Source organism: Glandiceps talaboti, chromosome 4, assembly GCF_964340395.1.
Source record: "Glandiceps talaboti chromosome 4, keGlaTala1.1, whole genome shotgun sequence".
Classification (NCBI taxonomy): Eukaryota; Metazoa; Hemichordata; class Enteropneusta; family Spengelidae; genus Glandiceps; species Glandiceps talaboti.
Genome location: NC_135552.1, coordinates 2045517 through 2068016, shown reverse-complemented (window position 1 = coordinate 2068016; position 22500 = coordinate 2045517). Strand labels below are relative to the sequence as shown.

At 36.0% G+C, this 22500-nt stretch overlaps 1 protein-coding gene across 1 annotated transcript in view; it reads left to right on the top strand.

Annotated features, from left to right (window-relative positions):
* LOC144434480 (uncharacterized) overlaps positions 1 to 22500 on the top strand; it is a 42838-nt gene that overhangs the window by 17710 nt on the left and 2628 nt on the right. Inside the window, exons 2-8 of the mRNA XM_078122934.1 lie at positions 7466 to 7638; positions 11663 to 11864; positions 12650 to 12814; positions 13197 to 13378; positions 15512 to 15584; positions 16240 to 16404; positions 18163 to 18304. Coding sequence (XP_077979060.1) covers positions 7466 to 7638; positions 11663 to 11864; positions 12650 to 12814; positions 13197 to 13378; positions 15512 to 15584; positions 16240 to 16404; positions 18163 to 18304 — 1102 coding nt within the window. The remainder of the gene's footprint in view (positions 1 to 7465; positions 7639 to 11662; positions 11865 to 12649; positions 12815 to 13196; positions 13379 to 15511; positions 15585 to 16239; positions 16405 to 18162; positions 18305 to 22500) is intronic.

The window sequence follows — 22500 nt, the reverse complement described above, 5'->3', positions numbered from 1 at the left end:
GTGACAAGATGTACAATGTGGTAAGATTGCCCCCTAACTTAGTCAAATGTGACAAGATGTACAATGTGGTAAGATTGCCCCCTAACTTAGTCAAATTTGTCAGGATGAACAATGTACATGTACATGTAGTTATGCAAACAGACTGATTTAACAGACAATTTGAACACATACTTGTTTATACATGTGTTGAAAGACTTTCTGCATTAGAGGACTGTATCTCATCTACATGTACTTAGTCAGACCTAAGCACTTTCAGATTTTTTACTTGTTCTTAAATATTGTGATAACAAACACAATTGACATAGAACTGCTTGGTGGCGTGTACATGAATTGATGGGATGTCTGACAATGCAACTTGAGAAACATATGTACATGAATTGATGAACAGTATGTTGCCATTAATCAACACCATGGAATAATAGTAGAGTTGGATTTCATGTATTAAAATATTGTAATTGAGTCTCTAAAGGCTGTAAATGATCAACAAGTTTCATTCATGTACCTAAGTACAAAGTGGGCCTTTTTTATATGGTAACTTTTGGAAATGAAAGTGATATACTAAAAAAATGTATATGTGTACATCTATCAATAGCCTCAAGTTTTTCCATTTTTTTAAAAATTTGTACAGTGACTCCAAATGATTTTTCTTGAATTAAAGTCAGAATGAGTTAACCAGTAAAAGTTTCAGATTTTGTTTCTGAGATGCATACAGTAACTACATTAACACCACTCACAGTAATGCTGACAATAACAAGTAACTACATTAACACCACTCACAGTAATGCTGACAATAACAAGTTACTACATTAACACCACTCACAGTAATGCTGACAATAACAAGTTACTACATTAACACCACTCACAGTAATGCTGACAATAACAAGTTACTACATTAACACCACTCACAGTAATGCTGACAATAACAAGTTACTACATTAACACCACTCACAGTAATGCTGACAATAACAAGTTACCACTCACTGCAATGTTGACAATAGTTTAGTGTTATCCTTCATCGATCTTTAGATGATTTGATAGCACGTTGGCATCCAGACTATGCTGACAATAACAAGTTACAAACACACTCTTCTTTGATCAACATTATTCACATGTAAAAGAAATCACTTGACGCCAGAGAAAACCTTTTTATTGACTGAGACTCCTTTTGAATGCACATTTCTAATCTTTCCCTTCATTGTGAACACCACTTGAAATTCCAAATAAAAGGAAAGGAAACATGTCATTACATGTATAATGACTGAAATACCACAATTCTGAAGTCTCTTCAATTCATGATTTCCTTAATAAGGTCTAACATCTTGTGTCAAATTACTTCCACATTCATTTATACACTCAGTCTTATTTTTGTTATGTTGTTACTTTAAATCTTTGTACCTTAGACATAAAAATACAGTGTTCCTTTATTTACAGTACTGTGTACTGTAGAGGTACCAACTAATCTACAGTACATAAAAATACAGTATTCCTTTATTCAGGGACCGGTCAGTTTCTCCAGCCTGGGGGGTTGGGGGTTGGATTCTTAAATCGGGCCGACAAAAACTCACTGACCCCCCTATCACTTAATTCTAAAACATGGTGACACCCCCCCCCCCCCATATATATATATATATAATATTCGCATGACAGGTATTTTTTGATCGTAACTCGTAAGTGTGGAGTGCTTGACTGTCTTGCATCTACTTTATAAGATCCCAGGTTAGCACTATCATAATTATAATTATTGACTACACAGGTTAAATATATTCCAGAAGGAGTCTAATAGCATCTTGACAGTGAAAGGTTGGGAGAAAGCTTGAGAAGGGAATATGTACATCTCTTATGGGGGTCCTAGGGGGTCTCCCCCGAGAAGCCCAGGAAGTTTTTTAACTCTGAAAAGTCAATTTTGAGACTATTCAGACTCTTTCAGACAATAATTTCCAAGCTTTACAAGACAACACCAACATGTAAAAAGCAACTACATAGGGTTGAAATACTTTTGAAATATACTTTGATAGCATCTTGACAGTAAGAAGGGAAGAGCTTGAGACTGGGTTATGTCCACCTCATGTGGGGGGTCTGAGGGGTCTGCGTCTAGAAGTCCTGGAGGATTTTTTAGGCTATTCAGAACCTTTCAAGCAATAACTTAATCCATGCTTTACAAGACAGCAAGTATCAGAAACTATTCTTTATAACTTACATAGGGTTGAAATATGTTCTTAAAAAGTTAAATGGCATCATTATATGTAGTAAAGGTCAGCACATCTCGTGGTAGTATCATTGGTAGGGGGCAATTTTAGACTATCTTGGCAAACATTTCACATCTTGAAAAGACCATATCATCTCAAATTAGAATTGGGTGAAAATATTTAAGAAAAGTTTAATACCATTATGACAGTAAAAAGGTTGTTGGTGCATCTGATTGTTGGTTGAATGCATGAGTGACATCTGGGGGTGAGGGAGTCCTTGGGGTTTTCCCCTAGCAGATCTGGAGTTTTTTGCTTGAGATACTAAGGCAATGTTTAGGTTATTCATAACCTTTGAGGTAATATTTTCAAGCTTCGAAAAGCTAACGTAAATGTACGTTTTAAATGAGTTTCCCAAATCACATAAAATGGACATGTAACATTAGTATAGGGGCATTAATATTGCATGTATAATAAAGTCACCGGTATGTTAGAGAACTTTAGGTGGTCATACCTAGTGTATAATAGAAACTGGAATCTGATGAGATGTGGTGATTTGTAGTGTCAATAACATGACGAGTAGAACAATTTAGATTAACTTCATTTATAAACTATCTATGAAAATTACCATTATGAAACCTTCAAGTTCACTTTTGCCCCAGACTGCAATATAAGTGAAGCATTGATTGTGAAACAGCCAAGCATTTATATGACATGTTCTGTAACTAGTGTGGTAGCTAGGTAATACCAGTACATGTATATGAATATGTATAGTTATGTTTGAACTAATAAGTAATATTAAAGAATTCATGTAAGAAACAGGGACAAGAACAAATATTGACATGTACCACATTTCAGACAAGGCTATATGCCATTGTAGAAAGGATTTTTTTCTTCCATCACAATCTAAAACACAATGACCACAATTGTACTTACATACACTAGTCCTTATATTACTACCTACATGTACATGTACTTACATACACTAGTCCTTATATTACTACTCGATTTATAAAAGGCAATATGCACTAAATATCAATCTGATTGTCTTAAAACTACATTGATAGCAAACTGACCCTACACAAGGTGTGGAATGTCACAATAAAGTCAAAAATTAAAGTGTACTTTACTATAATCATGGAGCTATGTTTGGGTGCGTGATAACATCTTTCTATACATGTACATGTTGTGAGGCGCGGTTTCCAACAGCAATGATTGATGTACAAGCTGAGTGTCAATATCAAAGTATAATGTTGAATTACTTACTCTATGACTACAACCTCTCTTTATTTGCAATAAAACACAATTTCTGACATCAACAACTAGTCAAGGATAAACTTTGTATAGAAACTACTAACACATGAATAACACCGAAGTCATTGATAGAGGGCGCTGTTGATGAAAATACTTCACTTTGATGATAATAATAATAATAATAATGTTCGGTTCTTATATAGCGCTTTCCCACACCGTGCTCAAAGCGCTTTACAATTATTACCCCTGGCTCGGATCAGAACGGCACAACAGCCCTTTAGTCTTCCTCAACTCCCCGGGGAGCATACAATCCATTGCAGCCATTTAAGCGCATAGGATTAAAGCCTTCACATTGCAACCTACATCCTACCAGGTCCCCAATTATACAGCTGGGTTGACTGAAGCACAGTCGTGGTTCAAATCTTGCCCAAGGACTTTAGCCACTCAGAAACAAACAGCAGGCAGCGACAGGGCTCGAACCTGCAACCTGTAGATTCCAAGCCAGTCACGCTAACCATTCACCCATCATGACTCCATGATAAGTACATTAAGTCCTGTACATGTACTTTGGTGCCTATGGTAGTAAAGCAGTGCTGTGATGGAAATGGGATCATTTAATTTGATTTGATTTTGTGCAGTAATTACTAGTAGTAGTAATTACTTATTCTTCATTATGTAACTCTATTGTATTTTTACTACCCAATATTCTGAGGTGACATACTTTTAAAAATGTAATCAGTTTTGAAAGGACATGTACAGCTGTACATACAAAAAATGTATAGTACAAATGTAGTAGGTCAAATTGGAAGTTGGCTGCAAGTTGGCTGCAATCAAGGCTGGAGACAAGCATGCCGCAAACTTGCACAAGCTTGCACAGTGCAAGCTTGCATTGGGCTACAAGCTTGCAGCAAGGTTGCAGCGTGCAAGGTTGCAGTCCAAACAAAGCCCAGAATTTGTACTGTGCAAGCTTACAGAGAGCAATCAAAATCTACATCATACATGCTTGTGGAAATTAACATATATGGTAATCTATGACATATGATGGGGGGGGGGGGGGGTATTTTCTTTCCTGCTAAAACTGCTCACAGCATTTCAACCAGAAACTGAAGCAAAGGAACTATATGTACCAGTACAGCATACAGCATTTCAACCAGAAACTGAAACACATGAACTACCGGAAGTGTTAATCGCAATGTCATGAAAACCTTTCAACTGCACACTTGCACAATACTAAGTTCACAGACAAGATTGACAGTGAAGAAACTTTTACATGTATTCGTGATTATAACTAAAATTATACATGAACTTCAGTAAACGTATGGTAATAAAGTCATACATGAATATTTACAATCTCTCTACTGAACTCTGTCAGTTCAGTTGTGCTAATCAAACCAATCCGGTTTTTGGTCATCTCTTTAATATTGTTTTAAGTCACAAAAAATATTTAATTCTATATTACAGTTGCCCCCTAAAAAATAAAAAATAATGATAATTCATTTTATTTTCACCAAACTAAATGCCAATGGTGCTGTAGCACAACTGTATTTAGCTGTTGCTATAGGCATGGTCTTGTTGCTAGGCATATTTGCATACATTTTTGGAATCATTATTAACTTGCCTGTCCTTCCCAGTTTTCATCTTTGCAATATAAACCATCACTTAGCTGTTGCTATGGGTGTGGTCCTGTTGCTAGGCTTATTTGTATACATATTTTGAATCTGTATTCACTTACCTACCCATCCCTGTTGTTATCTTTCTAATATGCATCATAATAAACTGTTGCTAAGGGCATGGTCATGGCTGCTAGGGCCAATTGTGTCATAATACACACCATGCCGCACTCTACATTCTACAAACAAGAATCTGCTTGCAACAACAAATTACAGACAAGTCACCTATGGGGGGTCATTCATTCTCATATGTCGCCCCCCAAACTATGGAACTCTTTGCCACTTGACATTCACCAAGCCTCCAGCCTGGATGGTTTCAAAACAAAACTGAAGACTTATTTGTTCACCAAAGCATACGGTGTGCTTTAGCCATTCATCGCTACTGAACAGAACATTGCTCTGGAAACCGGTGCTATAGAAATTTGATTGATTGATTGATTGATTGATTGATTGATTGATTGATTGATAATGTTTTCAACAATAAGTGCAGTATAACACCTCCAGAAACATCCCCACTAAGTTTCAACCCCATTCACCATGTAGTTTCAAGATATAAGTTTTTGACCGAAATTGAGATATTTAGACCTAATTAGCATATTGCTGATGGGATCATCATATTGTGAATACTGCTTCATCTATCCACCCCCAGATGCATCCCATTAAATTTTCAGCCCAATCTGCTCAGTGGTTTTGGAATTCTAGCTGTTGACTAATGGGATCATCATGTTTATGAACAATTCTTAATACAAACCCCCTGGAGAACATCCCAACCAAATTTCAGCCCAATCTGCTGAAATGTTTTGGAATTCTAGCTGTTTGATCAAAAATACACATTTTTATACCTAATTTGCATATCAGGCCCCACTTTATAGCTTTTCACTGCCAGCCCTAAACTTTTTATTTAAGTATTCAAGAAAAAAAATAATGACATTGCAAAAATTGTGAACTCTCACAAGAAATACATGTAGTGGATACAGAAACTGGCATCAACTTAAAAAGACAGTCTAAAACTGCTCTCCCAATCTGTCATGGCTGTACATCTGATAGGATGAAATAAACAACACAGAGAGCATTTGGAAAACAATGGAAAACCTGACTAGACAATCACACAGAAAAAAAAAAAAATGAAATAAAATATCTACCTGCCCCACCTATTCTAAAATTGAGCGTAGCAGGAACCACATAATTTTGTTTTATTAGGCCTCACTGATGGGATCATCTCGTTAGAACAATTCTTAATCTAAACACTTTATGGGAATGTTTTGAGTGGTATTCAGAGCAAGAATTGGTCATAACATGATGAGCCCATCAGTGATATGCAAATTGGGTCAACAATATGTCTTTTTGGTCAAAATCAATAATTCCAAAATTACCAATCAGATTGGGCTGAAATTTAATGGGCATGTAACTAGGCATGATTTGCTGAGTAGTTTTTGAGTTTAAGTTTTTGTAATAAAATAGTGGTTGAAAACAAAGAATTTTCAAACACAAATTCATGAAAAAGTAGCCAGCAAGAATTGCAGTCTAGCCAGTTGTTTTTTGCAGTTACTAACTCTAATCTGGATCCTGATTACAAGTTTATTGTCTACAAAATAACATACAGTAGATGAAATCTTTCAGTTTCTTTCTTACCTTTTACTGTATATTTAAGCAATAAACCACCCCTGGGGATGGTATACCACGCGGTTTTGACCAGTGAACGAAATATATGCACGAGCGATAGCGAGTGCATATATTGAGTTTACTGGTCAAAACTGAGTGGTATACCATTCCCAGGGGTGGTTTATCGCTATTATATTATACCAGTATATTGAAAATATCGGAAACAAGATAAGACGCAACATTTTCTGGTTTCATTTGCGCCCCCATCCCTGCACGTACTACAACGTTCGTAGACGAACAGTCAACATCAAAATTTGGACGCGTGCCAACTGTGCATTATCGCTCATTTTAGACGTGCTAGTTCGATGTCTAGACCAATCAGATCTCTCGATTTGCGCCATCAATATACTGGTATGATATAATTTGTATTTTACTGTACTCAATATTTACATGTATAAATTGTTCATTGTATATTTGACTGTATTTCTATAATGTGTTTCTAGTACTAGTATATCTTGTTCAGTAGTTCACTAAGTGTAAATTACATGTGTAAGTCATATTATAATGCTGTTGATACACCTAGTACTTACTACAAAAACACAGAAATCAAAAACTATTAAGATTTGTAAAAGTAAGGGTGATTTTATTTGCGTACATGTATAGCTAATATTGTATTCAAGTACATTTTGTACTATTTGTAGTTTATGACTTTCTTTGGAAGCCACACTCATTGTTATTGTATGTATTATTTGATAGATAATACACAAGCCCTGCTGGCAGCAGCTGAACAAGGTGATCCTAGCAAAGTAAAGGAAGTGTTACGGAATGGTAGTGTTGATCCTGATTACAAACGAAATGCATCATTCCGTACAGCACTGGAAAGGGCATGTGGATATGGACAAGTAGATGTGGTCAAAGAACTGATTGAGGTTGGTCAGTGTTATTCATAGTTACATATTTGTAATGGTTACTGGCACCCTCCTCCTACCCCTTTGTGTGTACTCGCTCCCCAGTAGAAACCCTCATCTCAATTGTGTACTTGCACCCTTGTAGTAGCTGAGTGGTTAAACCATTTGCCTCTCACCACTGTGGTCAGAGTTTGAACCCATTCATGGTTTGATTAAATTTACCATACTGTAAGTAAGAGGAGTGTCGTATAGTTTGACTCTACCGAGTAACGCAGTACCGGTTTCCTCCTGCATTAACACTGAACCCATAAGGGATAAATAAAGATTATTATTATTATTATGCCTACATTACTGTACCCGTGAACCATCTATTCATCTCAGAGCATGTAGTGAATGATAAATTTATGCAATACATTTGATATAGTAATGAAGCTCAAAAATAAAAAGTTTCACTTTTAATGAGAATGAAATGGTGACGAGATGGATTTATCTGGGTGAAGTTTTCAGCTTAGACTGTCCGCCGATGGGATTTATTTGATTGTTGCTTGACCCGTACTTTGGCGTAATGGCTGTGATATCGATGTAAAACCCTTCTAACCATGTCTCACATTGCTTGTTTCATGTGTCTGTGAAGAAGTAAGTAATGACGTAATACTAATAGCATGTAGTTTCTAACTACCTCAGACGTGATCTCCACATCAAGAAATAGCCATTAATACATGTTGCATATGTTGTCACAGGTCACACTGCACTAAGAGATTTAGATGACATCTACAATACAGAACTGTGCGCAATTGTCTTATTTGACAAGGCAATGATAACTAGTACATCTTGTAACAGAAAGCTCCATTTGTCCTCTCTTTATGACACATCCCCAATGACAATTACATCCAAAATATTGCCTCCCCAGTGTCAAATATGGTGTCAAATATACACAGTAATGTTAAATACTAGATATACATATTTTAGGTATACATGGGCATTCAAGTTTTAACTGATGTAAATCAATTTTTTGTTGACTACTCAAATAAATTTATCAATCTTTGTCAATATCAATATCAATCATTTATTCACTACTGTTGGCCACTGGCCAAAAAATACAAACCTTAAATATACAAAATTGAACGGATCACTTGAAAATATCAACTTTGTCAGGCCCTTTGTATCTCAGAGTTTCTAGCATCTTTTCTAAGTTTAGTAACATAAAATATATATCTACTAAGTTTTCTGAGAGTGTCAACCTTTCAAGACGACAGAAGTAATACAAATTTGTGGTGCAGTGGGGGATTATAAAAGTAATTGGCAATATATTGTGACCTTATACAAGTATAAAATGGGCATTCAAGTAAAAAGTGGAATTCATCCTCTACTTGATTTAAATTAGACATTTCACAAAGTCTCTCTACTCTTGGAGTATCATTCCAACGACCAGTTTCGATTTTCAAATTATGTGTTGAGGTTCTAAATCTACAAAGCATCAGTTTGAATATTGGTTTATCAAGAGAGGTTAAATAAGGTTCCAGAGACAATTCCTTTTAAATGAAGCATAACAATCATGTTTTCTAGATGCGTTCATACTTTCAAACCATCGATATCAATGCAACTCTTCCCAATTCTCCTCTTATGGCGACGATAGGGGTGTTGTTATACAATTGCAGGATGTAATGTAACATCTTGTTGTGAGTCTTTTCAATACCCCACACTTCAGAGCCATAAAGGAGAATTGGCAGAATTTTACAATAAAAAATTTTCAAGACTACATTAGCGGGTATAGTACCATATCTATGTAGACTACGTATCAAACTGTATAGAGCTCTATTTGCTTGTTCACTTAAAGCTTTTTGGGCTTTGAACCATTTGCCAGTCCACGAAAATATTATACCAAGATAGCTTTGGAAAGAGACTACCTTTACTCGTTGACCATTGTACAACCACTTTTCATATTTTCTTAGACTTCCACCCCTTCTAAATACAATAATTTTGATTTTATCGATATTGACCATTAGTTTCCATTTACAACAATATTTATGAAAATTGTTTAATGAACGTTGTAAACCTATCTTAGAAGTACTAACAAATGTGAGATCATCGGCAAAAACTTTATCAATCTTCGAATCTTGAATATTAAAATCTTTGACATTGTCTTGCTGTATTCTTTATTTAGTGTCCCATTTTTAGCTCCGCTTCTCTAAAACTACATGGTCAATGTACCACAAATTTGTTGTGTAGGTGTCTTGAGATGAGCAGATATAAATTTGTCAAGACAAATTGACTGGGTCATTAATATGCAAATTAGGTCTACAAATAGAATTTTTGGTAAAAATGCTTTGAAATAAGTCTGTTTAAGACAAGTTGATTGGGTCATTAATATGTATTAGGGGTAAAATAGAACTTTTGTAAAATGGTGACTACCGGTACAATATTGTACCAACTTTCTGTGTGAAATGTGTTTTATAGTGTGTGTAAGTCACCATATGAAACCACTAACCACTTTATTACTTCACTAAAAACAAAACTGCATAGTGGAAGAGCTGAACAGAACCATTTCTATATGTTACAAAAAAAAAAGAACAAAGAAATAAACCCACAGCAAATTAGGTAAAATATCTCAATTTTGGTCATAAACTTATATCTTGAAACTACATGGTGAATGGGTTGAAACTTGGTGAGGATGTTTCTGGAGGTATTGTTCTGCAGTTATTGTTGAAAACATTTCAACACAATTGGCCCTAGCAACCATGATCATGCCCTTGCAACAGTGAAATGATGATGCATATTACAAAGATAGCAACAGGGATGGGTAGGTGACTAAAGATTCAACAAATATATGCAAATATGCCGAGCAACAGGACCATGCCCATAGTAACTGCTAAATTATGGTTTTTATTGCAAAGATGAAATGGGAGAAGGGTATAAGTTACTAAAGATTCCAAAAATGTATGCAGATATCCCTAGCAACAAGACCATGTCCATAGCAACAACCAAATACAGTTTTGCTACAATGCCATTGGTGCTATTTTTGATATGCAAATTTGAGTGCATGGCAGCCATATTTATAGTTAAAAATTAATATTTACTGCATAACTCAAAAACTGCAATATACAGACACTCCATTCAAGTGTCTACCACCATATTTTCAGATGCAAGCTATTTATGGACCCCTTGACCTTCAGGCTCAGTTATCAAAATCATGCCAATTCCTGCCTCTCACAGACACGTTGTAGTATTTACATATTGCCAAGTTCTTTTAAATCATGTTTACAAATAATATTGAAGAAAAGAACTATACACGAGCATTGTTTTTGGTGTTTACATCACTTTTTTCACTTAGACAACTTAAAAGTCAAAAACTGCTGGAATGATGGCCATGATATTTGTCGGGTATATTACCTTAGGTGTCTAGTTGGGAAACTGTTCAAATCAAAATGATCTAAACTCCAATGTGTGATTTTGGTCAAAAAATGTAATTTTGGTCAAAAAATGGTTTTTGGTGCTCATATCACTTTTTACTCAATGGCAGCCATATTTGTAGTGAATAATCATGATTTAACTCAACAACATAAATACATAAAGCCTACATTCAAGTGTCTACCCCATATTGCCAGGTTTAAACTTTCTTTTGAGACACTGACCTCTGGCCTTGACTCTGTTCTTCTGGTTCAGTTATCAAAATTCAGCAATTTCCTGCATTATCAGACACTGTGTAATATTTATTTGTTGTCACCAATTTCATTTAAATCATGTCTCCATTCAGTCACATAGAAGTAATTTCAGGGACTTTGTCTTCTATGAAGACTTATTGGTTGTGTACTCAGATTTTACTGATCAGTATGTATATTCCAATACTGTTTTATCTACATTGTACATCTACATTGTACATGTGCAGTCATTTGTTTATTTTCTTTTGTTTACATTTAATATGTGTTCCCTTTGATTCACTGAAAAATGGAAGTAACTGTTAATTTGATACTGTTTGTTTTTATTTTGGATTGATGATTGACATATAGTTTCTAAATCATGTTTCATTTTGTACTTTTTTTCCTAGTCTGGTGCAGATCCAGAACAAACCAACATGGCAGGTAGAACTCTTCTACATGACGCTTGTACTGGTGGTCATGTAGAGATAGTTCAGATTTTACTCGACTACATACATGATGTTGATTGTGTTGACAAAGCTGGTAGAAGTGCTGCACACTTGGCTGCATTCAATGGAGAAACTGCTTGTCTTTCTCTTCTTGCTGACAAAGGTGAGAAATTAATTTCGTATTTTAATTTGCTTCATTAGGTGGATATTTTCTTGTGTAGACTGTCTTATAGATCCATCCTGGTGTAGACTGTCTTATAACTCCATCCTGGTGTAGACTGTCTTATACCTCCATCCTGGTGTAGACTGTCTTATACCTCCATCCTGGTGTAGACTGTCTTATAACTCCATCCTGGTGTAGACTGTCTTATACCTCCATCCTGGTGTAGACTGTCTTATACCTCCATCCTGGTGTAGACTGTCTTATAGATCCATCCTGGTGTAGACTGTCTTATACCTCCATCCTGGTGTAGACTGTCTTATACCTCCATCCTGGTGTAGACTGTCTTATAGATCCATCCTGGTGTAGACTGTCTTATAACTCCATCCTGGTGTAGACTGTCTTATACCTCCATCCTGGTGTAGACTGTCTTATACCTCCATCCTGGTGTAGACTGTCTTATAGATCCATCCTGGTGTAGACTGTCTTATACCTCCATCCTGGTGTAGACTGTCTTATACCTCCATCCTGGTGTAGACTGTCTTATAGATCCATCCTGGTGTAGACTGTCTTATACCTCCATCCTGGTGTAGACTGTCTTATAACTCCATCCTGGTGTAGACTGTCTTATACCTCCATCCTGGTGTAGACTGTCTTATAACTCCATCCTGGTGTAGACTGTCTTATAACTCCATCCTGGTGTAGACTGTCTTAGATTTTCAATTTAGGAGGGTATTCATGTGTAAATATGGTTTAATGATAATAAATAAAATCTGTACTGATTACAGGAGCTGATTTAATACTAGAAGACAACTTAGGGAAGATGCCTGCACATTTAGCAGCTGAACGCAACCATCCTAAAGTACTTGAACATTTAACTGAGAGAGGAGTAGATCTAGAGCTCGGAGATGAACAGGGCAAGAAACCTGCACACTATGCTGCAGTACATGGAGGTATACTAGTATTAGTTATTATTCTCCCATGGTTCCCTGCATTCAGCAGCTGAGCTAAGGAATGTTGATATAATGGGCCTTGACAAATAATGATAAAACTCTTACATTTATGTTATGAGTGTTTTCATTTAAAATGAAGGAAAGTATTGGGGACAATAATCATTACTACACAAGCTTGATTTGAAAAAGAGATAATGATATTTCAATCACCACAAAACCAATTATACAGCTGTGATGTAGAGCAATCAGGATATCAATTCTCTATTTTCTGTTTAACCATGCTCAACTTGGCTTGTGTGTAGTATAATATTAAGTAAATCCTCAGAAAATCCTCAAGGTTTAAAGCGAAAATCTAAGCGTCGGTCTATTTTTTTCCCACTAGGTCTAGAATGTTTGATATTCTTGGTGCAGATAGACTGTGATATGACAAAGACTGACAGTGTTGGTCAGGTCCCTGCACACTGTGCTGCAGGTTATGATCGCATAGACTGTCTACGCTATCTTGTCAAAAGTGGACTTCAGCTTGATGTAAAAGATGGCAGTGGCAAGTCACTAGCACACTCAGTAAGATCATTTATAATCAGTCTTACCTTTATATAGAAGTGATTTCTATCTTCTCATCTCTTCAAACAAAACTAAATGATTAGCATGACATGTACAGTGCATTCTTTTTTTGTGTAAATTTTCTAAGCCTGTCATTATTTCGAGGAAGGACTATAGATTTTGTACAATTTGTACATTTTGTTTACTTTACTGTACTCATCACTACAGACACCAGAATGTATTGCTCATTTTGAAACATACATCATTCATCATCAAAAAAGGAATGACTTGTTTTTTTTACTGAAACAGAGTTGAATCATGCTTTAGGTATGGTAAATTTTCTGTCTGTCTGTCTGTCTGTCTGTCTGTTTATATATATATTTTGTGTGTGTGTGTGTGTGTGTGTGTGTGTGTGTGTGTATGTGTGTGTGTGTGTGTGTGTATGTATGTGTGTATGTGTATGTGTGTGTGTGTGTGTATGTGTGTGTGTGTGTGTGTGTGTGTGTGTGTGTGTGTGTGTGTGTGTGTGTGTGTGTGTGTAAGCAACTAAAAGCAAAAAGAACTTGGTGATGTGCTATTTTGGATGTCTATTTGGGAAATTGTTCAAATCAAAATGATTGCACCACAAGTGTGTGATTTGAGTAACAACATTTAAACTCGAAAACTGTTGGGCATTATGATCTGAAATTTAGTGGGGATGTTGTAGGGATGTGTATGGATTGTTCATGACATGATGATCCCATTAGTGATATACAAGTTAAGGGTAAGAAATTTAATAATTATGTGATATTTGGTCAAAAAAATTCTATTTCAAAAAGTACTTGGTGGATTATGCTGAAATTTTGTGGGGATGTTTAGAAGTGTTATTCTGCAGATTTTGTTCAAGACATGTTGACACAACTGGCCTAGCAACCATGCCTTGCAAGAATACCATGGCTAGCAACAGTCAAATAATGGTGTAAATTTCAAATGTAACACAGAGATGTCATGTAAACATCCAACAAGACTTGTATCCAAAGTAACAAGACCATACCCATAACAACAGTCAAATGATAGCATATATTGCAAAGATAACAGCAGGGATAGGTAGGCAAAAAACTGAACACAGATATGCCTAGCAACAAGACAGAATCATTTCTACAAAAACACATAAGGTGGGGGGGGGGGGGGGGTGCTGGAGGATTTTGACCCAACAGCATTTTTTTTTCAACCACTATGACAGCAATGTCATCATATTGAGAGATTGTAACACCACATTGTCTAGGCCAACTTAATGAACCATTTCATTACATTGACAGATTGTCAGATTGTAGGCTAGCTTATAGTCTATCTGCTAGACCTCGGATGTTCTTCCGATACAATACGATACACGACCGAGCATTGCTATCGAGGATGGAACATCCAAGGTCTAGCAAATGTCATCAGGATATATATAAATAACTGCCAATCAGAGAACCGCATTAGCGACAGGCACAAACAGAGGACAATAGCTAATTTTTCATGCATATTCATCTTAAGGAGAGGCTTGTAAAAATAACCACAAATGCGTTAACTAAAATGTGTGAATGACAACGTCTACACACTCATCAAACACAATTACCATAAACTGATAAGACATAGTAATGACATAAATGTGTTTGTCAACACCTGCATGCAGAGATTGAATATATTAAAGTATATATATGCATATATGGCCCAACCCACCGCTTAATGTAATCTCAATGGAATGTCTGGTCTGAAAATGACATTTGCTAGTCTGTTCGGGCAAGCCCTCACTGCAAACTTTGTTCGCTTATAGTATCAAAAGAAAGCTCGTACATCTAGCAGCAAGACTAGCCAACTTAATGAACCATTTCATTACATTGACAGATTGTAGGCCAACTTATTGAACCATTTCATTACATTGACAGATGTACGGATCTGATGTATATATCGTTTACACACCAGTACCATAGAGGGCACTGTTCTGATAAGTGCTTGTCAACCACTTCACAACTGAGTTAGAAACTTTATAGAAAAAAAGAAATATGTACTGTTATTTGATAGGATCATCCAACAATATTTCTTCATCTGATAAGAATTTGATGAGTGATTCGTAGAATTTTGTGAAAATTAAAATCTAAAAATCAGTTATCTGTTTTCTAACACTAACAGGCAGCCCAGCGTGGTGCTATGACATGCTTACATTGGCTGTTTGAGAAAGGAATGGATCCCAACCAACAAGATGGTGAGTATCACCGTTAAGGACACTCTTTACTATATATTTCTGTGTATTACTATTAGGGCATTGATGAAGATATGTAAGATCAAATTGTATAGGCAAACTACATGAATGATTCCATCACACAAAATATATATTATAAGGATTGTAGAGAAATTAAATGTATGTCATAATATAAAGAGACAATAATTGGACTTGAACTTGGAAATCTTTTTGTAATTTACCATGTAACATGATTAAAAAACCCAACTCAGAAATATCTATAAAGACAACAAGTGTATACCTGACTAAGTGCAAAGAACTAGGCAATGAAACAAAATATAGTATTCTTTTTAACTCTGATCAAAGACACATATTTATGGCACTGACAACTTCCATAAAATCACTTATTATGAGAAAAGACATTCTACAGAGTTAAAAGAAATACATAACATTTATCTAACCTAAAGTTTACTCTTTGTATAAACCTTATTTTGTTATTTTCTTGTAAACTATTATTACTCTAGTTTATATATTTATTAGTTTGTTTTAGAACCAAACACTTATTGCAGAAAATCCAATGAAGAAATGTAGTTTTCTTGACAGATGCAATAAAGATTCTATTGTATCTATTCATTTAAGTGGTAACTGACAGTGTTCTTACACACTTCATTTCCCACAGATCATGGTAATACTCCTTTACACATGGCAGCAGTTGGAGGGCATGCAAAGTGTTTTAATTGTTGTTTACAGCATAATAGCAGTCTACAGGTAATAAATAAGAAAGGAGAAACAGGACTCGACACTGCAAGAAGATTTGGTCACCCAGTTGTAATTGGTAAGGCAGGTAAGATCAGTTGATTTGGTCACCCAGTTGTAATTGGTAAGGCAGATAAGATCAGTTGATTTGGTCACCCAGTTGTAATTGGTAAGGCAGGTAAGATCAGTTGATTTGGTCACCCAGTTGTCATTGGTAAGGCAGGTAAGATCAGTTGATTTGGTCACCCAGTTGTCATTGGTAAGGCAGGTAAGATCAGTTGATTTGGTCACCCAGTTGTAATTGGTAAGGCAGGTAAGATCAGTTGATTTGGTCACCCAGTTGTAATTGGTAAGGCAGGTAAGATCAGTTGATTTGGTCACCCAGTTGTAATTGGTAAGGCAGGTAAGATCAGTTGATTTGGTCACCCAGTTGTAATTGGTAAGGCAGGTATGATCAGTTGATTTGGTCTCCCAGTTGTAATTGGTAAGGCAGGTAAGATCAGTTGATTTGGTCACCCAGTTGTCATTGGTAAGGCAGGTAAGATCAGTTGATTTGGTCACCCAGTTGTCATTGGTAAGGCAGGTAAGATCAGTTGATTTGGTCACCCAGTTGTAATTGGTAAGGCAGGTAAGATCAGTTGATTTGGTCACCCAGTTGTAATTGGTAAGGCAGGTAAGATCAGTTGATTTGGTCACCCAGTTGTAATTGGTAAGGCAGGTAAGATCAGTTGATTTGGTCACCCAGTTGTAATTGGTAAGGCAGGTAAGATCAGTTGATTTGGTCACCCAGTTGTAATTGGTAAGGCAGGTAAGATCAGTTGATTTGGTCACCCAGTTGTAATTGGTAAGGCAGGTAAGATCAGTTGATTTGGTCACCCAGTTGTAATTGGTAAGGCAGGTAAGATCAGTTGATTTGGTCACCCAGTTGTCATTGGTAAGGCAGGTAAGATCAGTTGATTTGGTCACCCAGTTGTCATTGGTAAGGCAGGTAAGATCAGTTGATTTGGTCACCCAGTTGTAATTGGTAAGGCAGGTAAGATCAGTTGATTTGGTCACCCAGTTGTAATTGGTAAGGCAGGTAAGATCAGTTGATTTGGTCACCCAGTTGTAATTGGTAAGGCAGGTAAGATCAGTTGATTTGGTCACCCAGTTGTCATTGGTAAGGCAGGTAAGATCAGTTGATTTGGTCACCCAGTTGTCATTGGTAAGGCAGGTAAGATCAGTTGATTTGGTCACCCAGTTGTAATTGGTAAGGCAGGTAAGATCAGTTGATTTGGTCACCCAGTTGTCATTGGTAAGGCAGGTAAGATCAGTTGATTTGGTCACCCAGTTGTCATTGGTAAGGCAGGTAAGATCAGTTGATTTGGTCACCCAGTTGTCATTGGTAAGGCAGGTAAGATCAGTTGATTTGGTTTAATGAGTTTTGAGGAAATAAAACAAAAGTAATGGAATAATAATAATGTTGGTTTTTATATAGCGCTTTCCCTATTTGTGCTCAAAGTGCTTTACAATTATTACCCCTGACTCAGATCTATAACAGCCCTGTATACTTTCTCAAATCACTGGGGAGCAGACAATCCATTGTAACCTGTATAACCACATAGGATTAAAGCATTCACATTGCAACCTCTATCCTACCAGGTCCCCAATTATATAGCTGGGTTGACTGAGGCACAATTATGGTTCAATCTTGCCCAAGGACTTTAGCTATTCAGAAACAAATGGCAACAATGGGCCTTGAACCTGCAACCTGCAGATTCCAATATCTTTTGTATATCCCACAGTTGATAATGAATATCAATGTCTTCACTATGTTAAAACAACATCTTTTGTATTTATCCCACAGTTGATAATGAAATCCAATGCCTTCACTGTGTTGATAAGTTTGATTTACTGACATGGGAGAAGAACCATCAACCAACCACTGTACAAAAAAGTATCAAAAACAGAAAACAAGTCATATACAAATCACCAGTACCTACTGCAAAGTAAGTTACATATATAAGTTACCTGTACCTACTGCAAAGTAAGTTACATATATAAGTTACCTGTACTTACTGCAAAGTAAGTTACATATATAAGTTACCTGTACTTCCTGCAAAGTAAGTTACATATATAAGTTACCTGTACTTACTGCAAAGTAAGTTACATATATAAGTTACCTGTACTTACTGCAAAGTAAGTTACATATATAAGTTACCTGTACTTACTGCAAAGTAAGTTACATTATATAAGTTACCTGTACTTACTGCAAAGTAAGTTACATATATAAGTTACCTGTACTTACTGCAAAGTAAGTTACATATATAAGTTACCTGTACTTACTGCAAAGTAAGTTACATATATAAGTTACCTGTACTTACTGCAAAGTAAGTTACATATATAAGTTACCTGTACTTACTGCAAAGTAAGTTACATATATAAGTTACCTGTACTTACTGCAAAGTAAGTTACATATATAAGTTACCTGTACTTACTGCAAAGTAAGTTACATATATAAGTTACCTGTACTTACTGCAAAGTAAGTTACATTATATAAGTTACCTGTACTTACTGCAAAGTAAGTTACATTATATAAGTTACCTGTACTTACTGCAAAGTAAGTTACATATATAAGTTACCTGTACTTCCTGCAAAGTAAGTTACATATATAAGTTACCTGTACTTACTGCAAAGTAAGTTACATATATAAGTTACCTGTACTTACTGCAAAGTAAGTTACATATATAAGTTACCTGTACTTACTGCAAAGTAAGTTACATATATAAGTTACCTGTACTTACTGCAAAGTAAGTTACATATATAAGTTACCTGTACTTACTGCAAAGTAAGTTACATATATAAGTTACTTGTACCTATTGCAAAGTAAGTTACATATGTAAATTTAGCTACCATAACCATTTTACATCTCCATATACCATTAATACACAACTTCTTTTGTTTTTAATGAATAATTTAATTGTGTATATTTGTATATCAGATTATTGTGCATGATATTCACATATTGCATGTTATTTTTGCACCCCACAAGCTTCTATGATTTTTGGGAGGAGTAAGTTGGCTGATTTTGTTATTTTTATATTTATGGTGGTTTGACATGGGATTTATTACTAGTCATATCACATGTCATATCATATCTTATCATTAACAATGTCATACATGTATCTTATATATATTATGAGGTTATTACCCAATATCACCTCTTTGTTAATCATATCTCGATGCCCAAGTCATTAGATGAGTGTCACATTGCCAAAACGGCACAAAACAGTGATACAAGAAATGAAGAGATGATATTGTGTGATAAGCAAATCATCGTATGTCAATGCCCAGCAATTCAAAGAGAATACATGAAATATTTTTAAAAAAGAGCACAGCCTACTATGGATGTCATTGTTGTTGTCAGGTAATGTTCACGTACACATAGTCTGCTGACAGTGTCAACCTGCTTTAGTAATGATCATCAGTATCCAATGTTGGAGTAAAATGTCATAAGTTTAGGTTCTCTAAAAGTTTCAGAAAATGCTTTAATATTTTATTAAAATTAGATGGTCGACTGTGATTGTAACTTCCGTACTATGTTAGTATGGCAATGTGGTACAATGTAGTATGTTATTGTGGCAATGTGGCACAATGTAGTATGTTAGTATGGCAATGTGGTACAATGTAGTATGTTAGTGTGGCCGGCAATGTGGTACAATGTAGTATGTTAGTATGGCAATGTGGTACAATGTAGTATGTTAGTATGGCAATGTGGTACAATGTAGTATGTTAGTGTGGCAATGTGGTACAATGTAGTATGTTAGTATGGCAATGTGGCACAATGTAGTATGTTAGTGTGGCAATGTGGTACAATGTAGTATGTTAGTATGGCAATGTGGTACAATGTAATGTAGTAAGTTAGTATGGCAATGTGGTACAATGTAGTATGTTAGTATGGCAATGTGGTACAATGTAGTATGTTAGTGTGGCAATGTGGTACAATGTAGTATGTTAGTATGGCAATGTGGTACAATGTAGTATGTTAGTATGGCAATGTGGTACAATGTAGTATGTTAGTATGGCAATGTGGTACAATGTAGTATGTTAGTGTGGCAATGTGGTACAATGTACTACATGTATGTTAGTATGGCAATGTGGTACAATGTAGTATGTTAGTATGGCAATGTGGTACAATGTAGTATGTTAGTATGGCAATGTGGTACAATGTAGTATGTTAGTATGGCAATGTGGTACAATGTAGTATGTTAGTATGGCAATGTGGTACAATGTAGTATGTTAGTGTGACAATGTGGTACAATGTAGTATGTTAGTGTGGCAATGTGGTACAATGTAGTATGTTAGTGTGGCAATGTGGTACAATGTAGTATGTTAGTGTGGCAATGTGGTACAATGTAGTATGTTATAGTGGCAATGTGGTACAATGTAGTATGTTAGTGTGACAATGTAGTATGTTAGTGTGGCAATGTGGTACAATGTAGTATGTTAGTGTGACAATGTGGTACAATGTAGTATGTTAGTGTGGCAATGTGGTACAATGTAGTATATTAGTATGGCAATGTGGTACAATGTAGTATGTTAGTATGGCAATGTGGTACAATGTAGTATGTTAGTGTGGCAATGTGGTACAATGTAGTATATTAGTATGGCAATGTGGTACAATGTAGTATGTTAGTATGGCAATGTGGTACAATGTAGTATGTTAGTGTGGCAATGTGGTACAATGTAGTATGTTAGTGTGACAATGTGGTACAATGTAGTATGTTAGTGTGGCAATGTGGTACAATGTAGTATGTTAGTGTGGCAATGTGGTACAATGTAGTATGTTAGTGTGGCAATGTGGTACAATGTAGTATATTAGTATGGCAATGTGGTACAATGTAGTATGTTAGTATGGCAATGTGTTACAATGTAGTATGTTAGTGTGGCAATGTGGTACAATGTAGTATGTTAGTATGGCAATGTGTTACAATGTAGTATGTTAGTGTGGCAATGTGGTACAATGTAGTATATTAGTATGGCAATGTGGTAAAATGTAGTATGTTAGTATGGCAATGTGGTACAATATAGTATGTTAGTATGGCAATGTGGTACAATGTAGTATGTTAGTGTGGCCGGCAATGTGGTACAATGTAGTATGTTAGTGTGACAATGTGGTACAATGTAGTATGTTAGTGTGACAATGTGGTACAATGTAGTATGTTAGTGTGGCAATGTGGTACAATGTAGTATGTTAGTGTGGCAATGTGGTACAATGTAGTATGTTAGTGTGGCAATGTGGTACAATGTAGTATGTTATAGTGGCAATGTGGTACAATGTAGTATGTTAGTGTGACAATGTAGTATGTTAGTGTGGCAATGTGGTACAATGTAGTATGTTAGTGTGGCAATGTGCACGTGGTACAATGTAGTATATTAGTATGGCAATGTGGTACAATGTAGTATGTTAGTATGGCAATGTGTTACAATGTAGTATGTTAGTATGGCAATGTGGTACAATGTAGTATGTTAGTGTGGCAATGTGGTACAATGTAGCGTGCACACAGTATAATTATTTTGCTGGCCAACAGACTGAACTTCAGGTCGATCTGCGACAATTATTTGTATAAAATTAACCAAACACAATATAAGTTTACACAAAAAATAATGACAAATGAATACATATACATGTAGTAAATAATCTGTATGAGCACATAAGTATTCATTCTATACTATCGTGATCATCCTCACTATGATGATTGATTTAGTAATGACATTAAAATCTTAGTGAACATAAAATGCGTTTGATACGCACAGTCATGCGGCGAGCCCTCGATGTTGTAAGTTGGTCCCCACAGTCATCACAGCCATCACACAGTGACCCATAGTGACCTGCAGCCCACACAATGATTACACTCACTTCCCCATAGTGACCCATAGTAACCTGCAGCCCACACAATGATTACACTCACTTCCCCATAGTGACCCATAGTAACCTGCAGCCCACACAATGATTACACTCACTTCCCCATAGTGACCCATAGTAACCTGCAGCCCACACAATGATTACACTCACTTCCCCATAGTGACCCATAGTAACCTGCAGCCCACACAATGATTACACTCACTTCCCCATAGTGACCCATAGTGACCTGCAGCCCACACAATGATTACACTCACTTCCCCATAGTGACCCATAGTAACC